The sequence below is a fragment of the Pseudochaenichthys georgianus genome, chromosome 6 (assembly GCF_902827115.2).
Source record: "Pseudochaenichthys georgianus chromosome 6, fPseGeo1.2, whole genome shotgun sequence".
In the NCBI taxonomy this organism is placed as follows: domain Eukaryota; kingdom Metazoa; phylum Chordata; class Actinopteri; order Perciformes; family Channichthyidae; genus Pseudochaenichthys; species Pseudochaenichthys georgianus.
The window spans coordinates 7,305,742-7,318,093 of record NC_047508.1 but is presented as its reverse complement, the minus strand read 5'-3'; the positions used below and the strand labels follow the sequence as shown (position 1 = coordinate 7,318,093).

The window sequence follows — 12,352 nt, the reverse complement described above, 5'->3', positions numbered from 1 at the left end:
TGCCTTATATACTGTGAGCCTGCGCACGCATTCAGGTAGGCTCATCCTGATTGGCCGGCTACGTTCATACAACTTCAGTGTGTGAACGCTCGCTTATCATTGATGAGAGTAGTACCCATAGAGTCCAGTAGAGGGCTCCGCCTGTGCTTATAGAAGGGGAGGCGTGTGGCGCAGTGGATAGAGTCTTGGTTTTGGGATCGGGGTCACAGGTTCAAACCCCACTGCAGTCAGCATGTCGTTGTGTCCCTGGGCAAGACACTTCATCCCAAATTGCTCCTGTGGGGATTGTCCACAGTATTGAGTATGTAGTCGCTTTGGATAAAAGCATCTAACAAGTAACATGTAATACTAGGGTTACAGCACGTAACCCCCCGTTTTGTTCCACAACATTAAATACATCAGTAAATAGCCCACTCGTAAATGTTCATAGCTTCTTTGTGTCATGAAATCGGCAATTATATCTGAACGTGAAATCATAATATGACCATGATGTAGTTATTTTATAGCCCAGCTAACACTAGTTAACTTCAACGTTAGCTTTTCAGTTTTGGCGACTCCATATAGACTTAAGAAATCGTGTTTATTTTGAACAAAATGTGTAATTAACATGTTTTTGCCACAGATTTAATTTTCTGCAATATTAGAAAATCCCTTTGCTATTTGTCGAGGGAGGCTTTGCGATGGTAACTTCCGGTTCGGCTTACAAAAATACGCCATGACTGCACCACTTATAATGAAGAAAAAAATATCCACTTCCTAGACAACAAATAACGCTTTCTCTAAATGCGAGAAGACACATTTCATACAAACATATGAAAAATGTAGGAGCTTAGCAACAGAAAGCTAGCTTGAAGATACACGTTTTAAGGGCATGTTTGTAATTCCTGTTTATTTCTATTCAATGTGACCATCTTGGCATAATGGGTTGGCTAACTTTGCAATCAACAGCTCTGTTGTACAGTTGGGGGGAACAGGACTGACTCAAGTGTGTATTGCTGGCGGGTCATGCGTATGGCAATCCCATAATAATCCTGAAGACTCTTCACTCCTTCAGCTGTCACAAAGTCATTGTAACATTTCTGTTAACCAATTTTAAACCAGTTAAAATTGCTCCTGCAGCAACACCTTGAATTGTGTCAGTTGCATTAAAGTTAAATTAATCTGGAAGGATCACTGTTGTCCTTGTTTGACTTTTAACTGAATTATTTTGATAGCTGATAGCTGCTCAGAGCTGATGTAAATACATCAGAGGGCAGATGGTTGAGGCCAGCAGGACAGAGGTTGTGGATACAACAGTAAGAGAAGGGAACACACAGGAGGGAACAATCCATGAAGGTGCAAGAGTGGAGTATCAAGGGAAACATAACCATAACTCACAAAAAAAACCACACACGTGCTGGCACACAAGATATGAACATCAGTGCTGGGGACAACATGATTGCTCAATATGACTTTGTGTATTAGTAGAGAAGAGTAGGTGTACAGCTCTATAGATATCATTTGATAGCTCTATCTATAGACAACAGACTTACAGGCGGAAACTCAACATGACTCAAAGTACATGACTGTGTTCCATGATAGTGTGTTATAACAAGAAGAATGCAACTGTAACTGTGAGTTCACTACCACCACGAGGACACTTAAGACAGCAAATATGTACTGTTGTACTGTCAATGGCATTCAGATTGGTGGTTATGTGTAGTTGATTATCTCCATTTGAACCTTTGTTTTTTTAATAATAGCTTGCTCCATTCCAATGAGACCCTCGCAGGTCAGTGAGGGACCCCTGCTGGGTCCTTGATAGGTCCTTGGCTGAAAAGGAAAACCCCTATGGATAACATACTGAGCGCTAGGCAGATTCGTAACGCCCCCATGGCATATGTGGAAATCAGTTGCATGGTGACTTTTGACACAGATACCTCTGTAGTTATTAGGGTCTGTTGTAGGGGTGTAACGGTTCACAGAAGTCACGGTTCGGTTCGTACCTCGGTTTGGGGGTCACGGTTCGGTACGGTTCGGTACAACAAGAAAAAGCAAAAAAAAGTCCCAAATGCATAATTCCAGTTTTGTTGTTATTTATTTTTGAACAGTAGTGCAAGTTTCAGTCTCAAAATAAGGAACTCTGACATTTTGAATAATTAACTCTATTAAACAGTTAAAAACAAACCATAAACAGTACCACACACACTCAGATGGCCAGATTATCTATAATGGCTGATGTCAAACAAAAAGGTTTCATCAAGCTGTAAAACTAAAAAGAATGTCTTACATCATAAATAATAAGCTTCCGTTATTTATTTTGGTTTCACGGCTTTCATGTCTATTGGCTTCTTAAAAACAGCGGGGATCAGCTGTTGAACTGCTGTAGTCTTTTGCCGGGCTCCGGTGATTGGAAAATCTGGGTGATGCCTTCTGATATGATTTAGCATGTTTGGCGTGTGTTACCATTAGCATACCGCACCGCTGTCTAACAACGCCGACACACCGTCCTCGTCGGATCCACCACTCGCACACTTCATCGTTATTGTAGTCCACAGGGAACCCGAAATGTTCCCACACAGCTGATTTAAAAGAAGCAGGTGGCTTCTAGCTCCTGTGTGTTATCTGAAATCGCCATACTAACTTTTCTTCTTCTTGTATTTAGTTCGTTTTGTTGTTGTGTTTCTTCTTGTTCTTCATTTGTTGTTTAAGGGCGGCTGGCGAACAGCTTTTAGGCGCAATACCGCCCCCTGGATTATAAATAGTGTAGTGGATGCTGCCCTGAAGGACAGACTTTTTTCCCACTCGTAAAAAAAAGGCGAATTCGCCGTGTGACTGCATGTGCCGAACCGTGACGTCCGAACCGTGACGTCCGAACCGTGACGGTACGGGACGAATACGGATACCCTTACACCCCTAGTCTGTTGTATTCCATTTTAAAGATTGGGGTGATCAACCCATGGTTCCTGGCATCGGAAAACAGCACCATGTTAAAGAGGCCATCTAATGATTTTTGGGGGTTTCCCTTTCCCATAGTCTGTTATACAGGTTTGTGTGCATGTATGGTCTGCAAAGGCCTAGATCCCTGTGTTCCCTCTAGAGGGAGTTTCTCTCCCCCTTGCCGGAAATGCTTCCATTGGACTCCTTTGTTTACTTCTGTAACAAAGTGACATCACTATGTAACACTCACACTTCTATACACACATCTCTTAACAGTTGACCAATCGCAACAGAGCCGGCCAGCTAACCAATCAGAGCAGACTGGGCTCTGGTTCCAGACAGAGGGTGAAAAGAGGTGCTGCAGCACAGGCAGTAAGAGAAAAATAAAGACCTTTTTGAATATTAAAGCATGGAGACATGTCACAGTAGAGGCACAAAATATAACATATGAACCTGAAAATGAACATAATATGTCCTATTGAATAGTTTATCAATTACTGTTTTATTTTATGCAATCTATGCGAAAAAGCTTTTATGAATAAAGAGTTTTCAGTTAGGCCTTGGATTAGGGTTAGGATTGACATACATTTGGTAATCTTATCAGTTTTGGTTATTTGTAATGGTTTACTCAAGGTTAATGTATTTTTCTCAGATCTGTCGGTGGGATAATTTGGTACAGAAAGATTAAAATACACTGAACAAAAATATAAACCCACACACTCACCCCCTGCCTGAAACACTTCTATTGGTCTCCTTTGTTCCTTTAGAGAGATTAAGATACACTGAACATCGTGTAGTTGTCCCCATTGCTGTCTTTATCTTGTATTGCTATGACAGCGACCCTCTAAAATCCCTGAACAGAAAACAACACCTGTAAATAACCCAATTTGTGTTCTTTGAAATTGAAAAGGATATTGCATTGTGTTTGTTACTTTTGTTGCAGTTGTATGTCTTAAGTGTAATTTGGCTTGGCTTCCTATTTTGTATGGACATGCTTTTATTTTGAAGTTTACGCTGTTGACAGGAAGTTGTTGTTGCTATGGAAACAATGTGACGAAGAAAGAAGCGAAGATTAACGGAGAAAAGTAATATCTACATATAAAGACGTAGAAAGTAAAGGATAAAGTTTATGTTTAAAGAGCCTGTGACAGCATCCCAACAACTGTTGTGCAATGAAATATTGGGCTACTAGTAATCTCGAACCGTTAGTTTAAAAAAGAAAAAGCGATACCGTTCCGTTAAATATCAATAATTTCGAACATCGCGGGGAAATTCCTTCGACTCATTTTGAAGTTTTGGGGGAAGCCGGAAGTGACGTCAATGCGGGAACGCTTCGAGAGCCAAACACGGACAAAGTGTGTAGAAATGGTGAATTACTGAGATTAGGCACGTTAATAACGTTTTAATGAAGCTGACTACAGTATATTCATATTTGTCAGTGCTTTCATGTCAATTCGGCAAACATAAACATAAATGATCGTGGTGAAGATGATGATTACATTAGGATTAAAAATCGGTAGTGAGAGCTGCTGAATTTCCTCCCGTCGGATGTGGTATAAAAACAAATCGATTATTTTTGTAGTTGTAAACTCAAGTGGATGAAACTACATTTATTAGTGCTTTCATGTCAATTCGGCGAACATATGATACATTAAATGATCGTGAGGATGATGATTAAAAATCGTTTGTTTGAGCCGGTCTGCATTTCCTGATGAGAAAACCGATGCTTTTGTAGTTGTAGTACACCAACAATATGGATTAAACGTGTGGTTTTTTTACCACAATGTTGGGGAAATTAATGGATAAAATGCACGGATTATTATTATTATTATTATTCCCACTCCGATCGGGACACTAGGTCCACCGTTTCCCCGCAGCGAGGCTCCCCCCGTTGACAGTTTACGTGGGCTGGGTGCAGTGGCGGACTGGCCATCGGGACGAATCCCGATGGGCCGGTACCGAAGTGGGCCGGTCGGATAAGTAACTAGCACATCCCCCATAGGCGGCGCGTGAGGCTCAGGTTTGAGAAGGCTAAATAACTTATTTTACCTGACGCTGCCCACCTCCGGCGTCTATAGAAAAGAGATCAACTCTGTGTGCGGAGTTTAAATCTCTCAAGTCATATTACAGGATAAAAGAAATACAGTTTAAACTGACGTATGCAGAGAAGACGCCGACGTGTCGCACTTATCATTCATATCACACTGATATCACATCATCAATCAGATCATCGATCATATAATAGCACAATATATCATATATTTCTTATCTGAGTCAGCTTCTCCAGCCTCATCTGGCCGTTCAACACTCACAGTGTCACATACTGTATGCAGAAGTATTATTTTAAGCAACACATTATGTTGATGAAACACTCGAGACAAATGTAATTAAAGTCAGATCCACTCGTGTCTTAGACGTGAACGCGCTCTCAGCTGGAGAGAGAAACCCTGGCTTGATTTACCGAGTTGATAACCAGCGTCGTAGGACCGCTTAGCGAGATCTCGTTTGTTAGTTTGTTGTTGTTAGTTTGTTTGTTACTCAAACATATCCAGGATCTGTTGAACTGGCTTCGTAGTACAGGGCACAGGTGGCTAGCAGCGCTAAGGTCAAAGACATAGACATTATACATTATATTTGTATTTTACCAGGATGCAGTGACACAAATATTTACATATTTACATTTACTATCTACAGCACCCGCCGCCCCTGACATCCCCCACTCCCCCCGTTGACAATTTACTAGCGGTACCGAAGTGGGCCGGTCGAGAGTCCCGGGATGATTTTTAGTCCCATTCCACCACTGGCTACATGACCATATGATCGCCCATATTGACGCACCTCATTCCTAAACTTCTAACAACAGATACAACATAAACCGATCCTTCAGCCTCATGAGCTCTCAGACACGTTCAAAAGTAAACTGTCATCGCTGTCTGAGCTTGCTACTGTGTGCACCATCGTGCTTTTGCATGCAGCAACTGGGATCCTGAACGGTGCAGCTGGAGCGCTGTGCCCGAGAAGATCCATACAATTGTCAACATTGAAGGGCAGATTAATGGTTATCAAAGTACAAATATCCAAAATCAGTTCAGTAACGGTTTTCAAGGGGACAATATGTACTCAAATTGATGGGTTTGGATGATGGGGGAAAACCGTGTCACAGGCTCTTTAAGTGTTAGCACCTGTTACAAACTCACTAGGGATGAGGAAGGTAACACACTCCTGATGGATTTGGTAATAATTATAAAAGGGTTTAATGGTTAACAACAAAAGGTGTACAATAAAAAGAGAACAAAAATAGCCTAAGCCAAACAAAAGGAGCCAAAAGGGCGCAGGTATACTGCTGAATAACAGAAAAGGGCTCTAAAGGTGAGCCTAATCACACAGCTGTGATCACTAACAATCAAATCAAATCAAATCAAATTGTATTTATATACATGTAGGTTATTGTAGCAGGCTAGGATGTGTTCTACCCCAAAATGCCCTGAGTGGGAGTGTAGTTTATTTACCAATGTTGTGGCTATGTTTGTGAAGAAAATGTTTAAGTAATTGGCCACATCCAGCTTGTCTGTGATGAGCGTGTTATCTGTCTTTATGTATGAAAATATGGTTTTAAGTTTGTTACTGCAGCCTAGTTGATTATTGAGTAATTTCCAAAGTTCACAGGGTTTATTTTTGTTTTCCTCAGTTTTGTTATTGATGAAATTCTTTTTTGCAGTTTTGATCATGGAGGTTACGTCATTTCTTAGTCTGTTTCTTTGCAGTTTGAGTTCAGTCACGTGGGCTTGGAGTTCACTGCTCAAGCTTTTGGTAAGCTTTGACTGACTTTTACGAAACTCACAGCATTTTTTGTCTCTGGTTTTCATAGCGGTTAATATTTTCGGAGTGCATCCACGGCTCAGCGCAATTTTTTACCCTGGTGGTTCTTAGGGGGGACATGTCATTTAGTACTGTTGAGAATTTGGTTTTGAAACCAAGCCATGTTTCTTCAACACACACACACACACACACACACACACACACACACACACACACACACACACACACACACACACACACACACACACACACACACACACACACACACACACACACACACACACACACACACACACACACACACACACACACACACACACACACACACACACACACACACACACACACACACACACACACACACACACACACACACACACACACACACACACACACACACACACACACACACACACACACACACACACACACCAGCTCACACACCAGCTCACACACCAGCTCCTCTGACCAGTCCAGGCTCTCCAGTTCTAGGTTAAAGGCCTCGCTAGAGTAGGTTTTTGAGGTCTCTAGATGTGACTGTTTTGTGACAGTCGGCCTTTTGTTTTAGCTTTTTGCGGGTACAGAATATCATATAATGATCGCTTAACCCACATGCTATAACCCCTTTACTGGAGATCCCGGACCTGTCAGAGGTCAGAATGAGATCAATGGTAGTCTGTGTTGATTCACATACCCGGGTGGGTTGGGTGATTAGCTGGCTGAAGCCGTGCAGATCACAAAACCTACTGAAGGACTTGAAGACGGGTGCATATTTTCGTTGCATTCCGTGTTCCAGTCTCCAATAAGAATTGTTTCTACACCCCAACTCCAGCCAAAAACCCATCCAGTGTATCATAAAAGCCACTCTGTTCTGGCGGTCTGTAGATTGTGCTGACTAATACTGATTTAGCCCGTTCAAAAATAATTTCAACCCATACAGTTTCAAAGGTCTCGTGATTCAGGTCAGTACGGATAATGAATTTGGTGTCTTTATGTATGTACATGCAGACACCACCACCATACATGTTCCTGTCATTTCTGACTACTGAATAGTGCTCAATTTCTATTTCTGGGTCTGTCACAGAATTGTCAAGTTTTCTTTCTGAGAAGCATAATATGTTTGCCTTACCGTTAATGAATAATTGCCTGATTTCAGCCAGTTTGTGTCTCAGGCTGTTTGTGTTTAGGTGAAATATATGAAGTCTATTTGTGTTGGTTATTTGATTGATGTCGTCACCCGGTCCGCGAGTGGGCAGAGAGAGAGAGGGGGGGGGGAGAAAGAGAGAGAGGATGGGATCAACCTGGGATCAAATGACTTAAACACAAAGTCCATCCTCCTGTCCTTTTGGATGAAGCACTTGATGGCGGGTTCATGCAGCTGATCCTTTGCCACTCCAGTTTATCATTGTAACTCAATCTTGAAAATGACCTGGTTAAAATGTTCGAAATGATGTCATGACGTGACGTCAGTGATAGTGATGACATCATGAACGAGTTTATGCTAATTAGCTACTTCCGCCTAGCTTGACCCGTTGTTATCATAACACATGCATACACTTCACAGCGGGCGGAACTTATCATAAAGTCTGTGATAATAAAGCCCACCCATTTAGAGGGAATATATGATTGGTCAATTGTACTGTCAGTTGACATTACTCTCTCGTTGAGCTACTATAGCTAGCCCTCTGTGAATTCATAGCAGGACCACCTGTTACTGTCTTCACAGTAACTCGCAGAGACGGCTAAAGGAGCTTCTTTCATTTAACCCTTCACATTCCAACAGAAACTGAATAGGCAGATTCGAAGGATTTATTTCTTTGGAAATGTTATTTTAAATACAATTAGATCAAGTTATTTTGGTAAAACTAATGAAAAATTGAAAAAAAATGAAAACTAAAACATTTTTTTAATTAGAACAAATATTTTAAAAACATATTCTTTTTAAAAATGTTTTTAAATATTATTTTGTAGAATATCTTAGGCCTCAGAGAGGGCCTAGAGGGCCCTGACGGCTCGCCACTGTTCAAAGTATTCCTGAAGTGGTGTAGGGTCATGTTGGTTTCTGTGTTTGTTATCTGATAACAGGTTTTCTTATTTCTTCACATTTACCATCAAAGCATTTTTCCCATAGGTTTTTGGTTTATTGTTTAATAGTTATTTAGGGTTAATTTTCATATGCTTTCTTACTTTGTTCTCTTGTCTACAGAATGCAGGGGATGTGGAGAGTACCTTAACTATTCTCAATGTCCTGGATGAACTTCTGTCTGCTGGTAAGTTTAGGTCTAACCCCTTGACTGCAATTCAATAAATCAATAGTCAATGAAGCAGGGAGGAATGACCTGCAGGTAATAGAATGGGTGGGAAGGACCAGGTTAGGAGAATCAACACATCGAAAACATTTAAATCCATCAGACTCTTTCAGAAGTCCGACCTCTGTCCTTCACTTCAAGCCAACTTCAGCTGTTTTGAGCTCTAGTATCTCTCTCTGTGTTCAGGTACGGATCGTCGTATCCACTATATGATCAGTAAGGGTGGCAGCGAGGCCTTGCTCAGCGCACTGGTCACCACTACCCGCAGCTTCAGTCCCAACTACACCGTCCTGCTGCCACTGCTGCACCTGCTGGCTAAAGTTGGACAGAGAGGTGAGAATGGATGAAAAGGTAAATTAATGGAAAGTTGATATCCATGTGGATCCAATGAGCCGTATTGTATTGTGGAATTATGTCAATACGCATAGTGGTCATTTCATTGGTGTGAAACTTGACTTCACTGAATAAGAAAAGCTATTTTGAGTGTTCGGATTTTCACAGCCTCGTGAAACTTTACAACCACAAACTACTGAGTAAGATCATTCAGAGGATTACTTATATTGACAATAAGGATATGGTATTTTCAGAATGGAAGTGCTCGCCACCCATGCCCCAAAACTTTATTGATCCCAAATCACAGCATGCCTTTCCATTGTCTTCCGCAAGGTATTGTCCAAACAATATTTGCTGAAGGAATATTTGCCATTTGTCCTTACTAGTTTATCTAATTTATGATTAAAACAACTTGACATACAGTGCTGAGCTGAGGCTCCAAGAGTTCAGATGATGTATACCACACAATGTTGACTTTGTATCTACCCTTAAACATCTCTAGTAATGTGCTTATTATAAAGATTCCAACTATTTGTGCACACACATTGCATGATTTAGACACCTTTAGTGTAATAGGGGAACCTAGACATAACATAAGTATGCGACTTTCTCCTCTTCCCACTCCAAATAAATGGTAAGCAACATAATGTAACATCAAAACTAGGAGTTTAAAACCTTTTGAGGTGAGCAATACATTTGTTTTGTGTGTAAGTCAACAGAGCCAATCACGGGGATGGATCAGTAGGAATAATGAATATTGATTGTAAAATACATTAAATTGTTAGCTGGTTCTGAACTCTTCAGGTGGAAATGCAATCTACACATAATGTACATGAATAATTGTATATTTGTGTCTGCACAGACCGCCGAATCGGTATGAAGGCAGATGAGGCAGGAGCTGTGCTGCTGACTCTGAATCTGCTCAGAAAAAATGACCAACACGCAAACAGGGCGGCAGCGTGCCTCTGGGTCATCCAGGTGTTCTGTTCATCAGGTACGAAAATGTGTTATGGTTCACCTTCACTCAGCACACTTTACTCTACAGATTGTCCTTCACTGTCTCATTACTTTCAGCTTCCCAGACTATTTTCCCAGACACTAACATCACACAATTGTGTGGTAAGTGCTCAGAGACATGAGTATGAATAGCTTTCATACTTTTAGCAAATCAGCAAACCAATCATACAAACTGATGTGACAACTTGCAAATGCTCCATTATTTATCATATTTTTCTGCTTGAATCTCTTTGGACATTATCTTTACATTATGAGCAACAATGAAAGCAAGAAACGTGGAAAGAGCCAGTAAATGTGTTATTTGATTTTATGTGTTACGTTTAGAAGGACATCTGATTGATTGGTAAAAGTGACTTTAAAGTTAGTCTTTTCTATCACATTATTCACAATCTAAGGACTGTCAAGCTTTGAGCAGGAGGTCAGAAGAAAATGCATTAATCAATCAATCAATCAATCAATCAATCAATCAATCAATCAATCAATCAATCAATCAATCAATCAATCAATCAATGTTTATTTATATAGCCCAATATCACAAATGTTACATTTGTCTCAGTGGTCTTCACAGTGTGTACAGAATATCAGTATGACAATACGACACCCTCTGTCCTTAGACCCTCACATCGTACAAGGAAAAACTTCCAAAGAAAACCCAGTTTAAAGGGAAAAATGGGAGAAACCTCAGGGAGAGCAACAGAGGAGGGATCCCTCTCCCAGGACGGACAGACGTGCAATAGATGCCGTGTGTAAATTGAAAAGATAATACATTTGCAACATAGGTAGTCCAAATGTTTGGAAATGCATGTGTGTATAATAGGAAGATGAATCCACGAGGATATCCATCCAGGACCTATGATCCAGGACCACAGCCATGACTCAAGATCCAGCGCTCGCGATCCAGGACACAGGACCGCAGGATCATCCATGACTCCGGATCCCAGCGTATATAGACACCAAAAAGAAAGACATTTGGGGAAGCTGGGTTAATCGGAACATGAGTGTACACGGGTATAGACAGAGAGAAGGAAGAAGGAAGATGTCCCCCGACAAACTAAGCCTATATCAGCAAAACTAGGGGCTGAATCTAATCAGCCCTAACTATAAGCTTTATCAAAAAGGAAGGTCTTAAGCGCACTCTTAAAAACGGATAGGGTGTCTGCCGCCCGAACACAAACTGGAAGCTGATTCCACAAATGTGGAGCTTGATAAGAAAAGGCTCTGGCTCCCATTGTACTTTTAAAGATTCTAGGAACAACCAACAACCCTGCATTCTTGGAACGCAATGCCCTAGTAGGACAGTAGGGTATAATGAGTTCTTTAAGGTAAGATGGCGCCTGCCCATTAAGGGCTTTGTAGACGAGAAGAAGAATTTTAAATTCTATCCTGTGTTCTATAGGGAGCCAGTGTAAGGCAGCCAGAACAGGAGTAATGTGGTCCCTTTTCCTAACTCTGGTTAGTACACGAGCCGCAGCATTTTGAATGAGCTGAAGCGACTTGATTGACTTCTTGGTACTCCCTGATAATAAAGAGTTACAATAATCCAGCCTAGAAGTAACAAATGCATGGACTAGTTTCTCTGCATCGTTTTGAGGCAAGATATGCCTGATTTTTGCAATGTTACGTAGATGGAAGTAGGCGGTCCTTGAAATTGATTTTATGTGGGCGTTAAAGGATAAATCCTGATCAAATATAACACCAAGATTCCTTACAGTCTCACTGGAGGCCAAATTAATGCCATCCATAGTTAGTATGTCTTTAGATAATTTGTTTCGTAGATTCTTCGGGCCAAGTACAATAACATCAAAAAGTTTAAGGTCATCCACGTTTTTAAGTCCTTAAGGCAGTCTTGAATTTTATTTAGATGATTAATTTCATCAGGCTTGATTGATAAATATAGTTGAGTATCATCCGCATAACAATGAAAGTTTACAGAATGATTCCTTATAATATTGCCT

General features: G+C 40.9%; 1 protein-coding gene across 1 annotated transcript in view; it reads left to right on the top strand.

The window, feature by feature from the left end:
* Positions 1–12,352, top strand: part of LOC117447508 (cytosolic carboxypeptidase 4) — a 181,147-nt gene that overhangs the window by 27,855 nt on the left and 140,940 nt on the right. Inside the window, 3 exon segments of the mRNA XM_034084216.1 lie at positions 8,945–9,008; positions 9,234–9,380; positions 10,243–10,374. Coding sequence (XP_033940107.1) covers positions 8,945–9,008; positions 9,234–9,380; positions 10,243–10,374 — 343 coding nt within the window.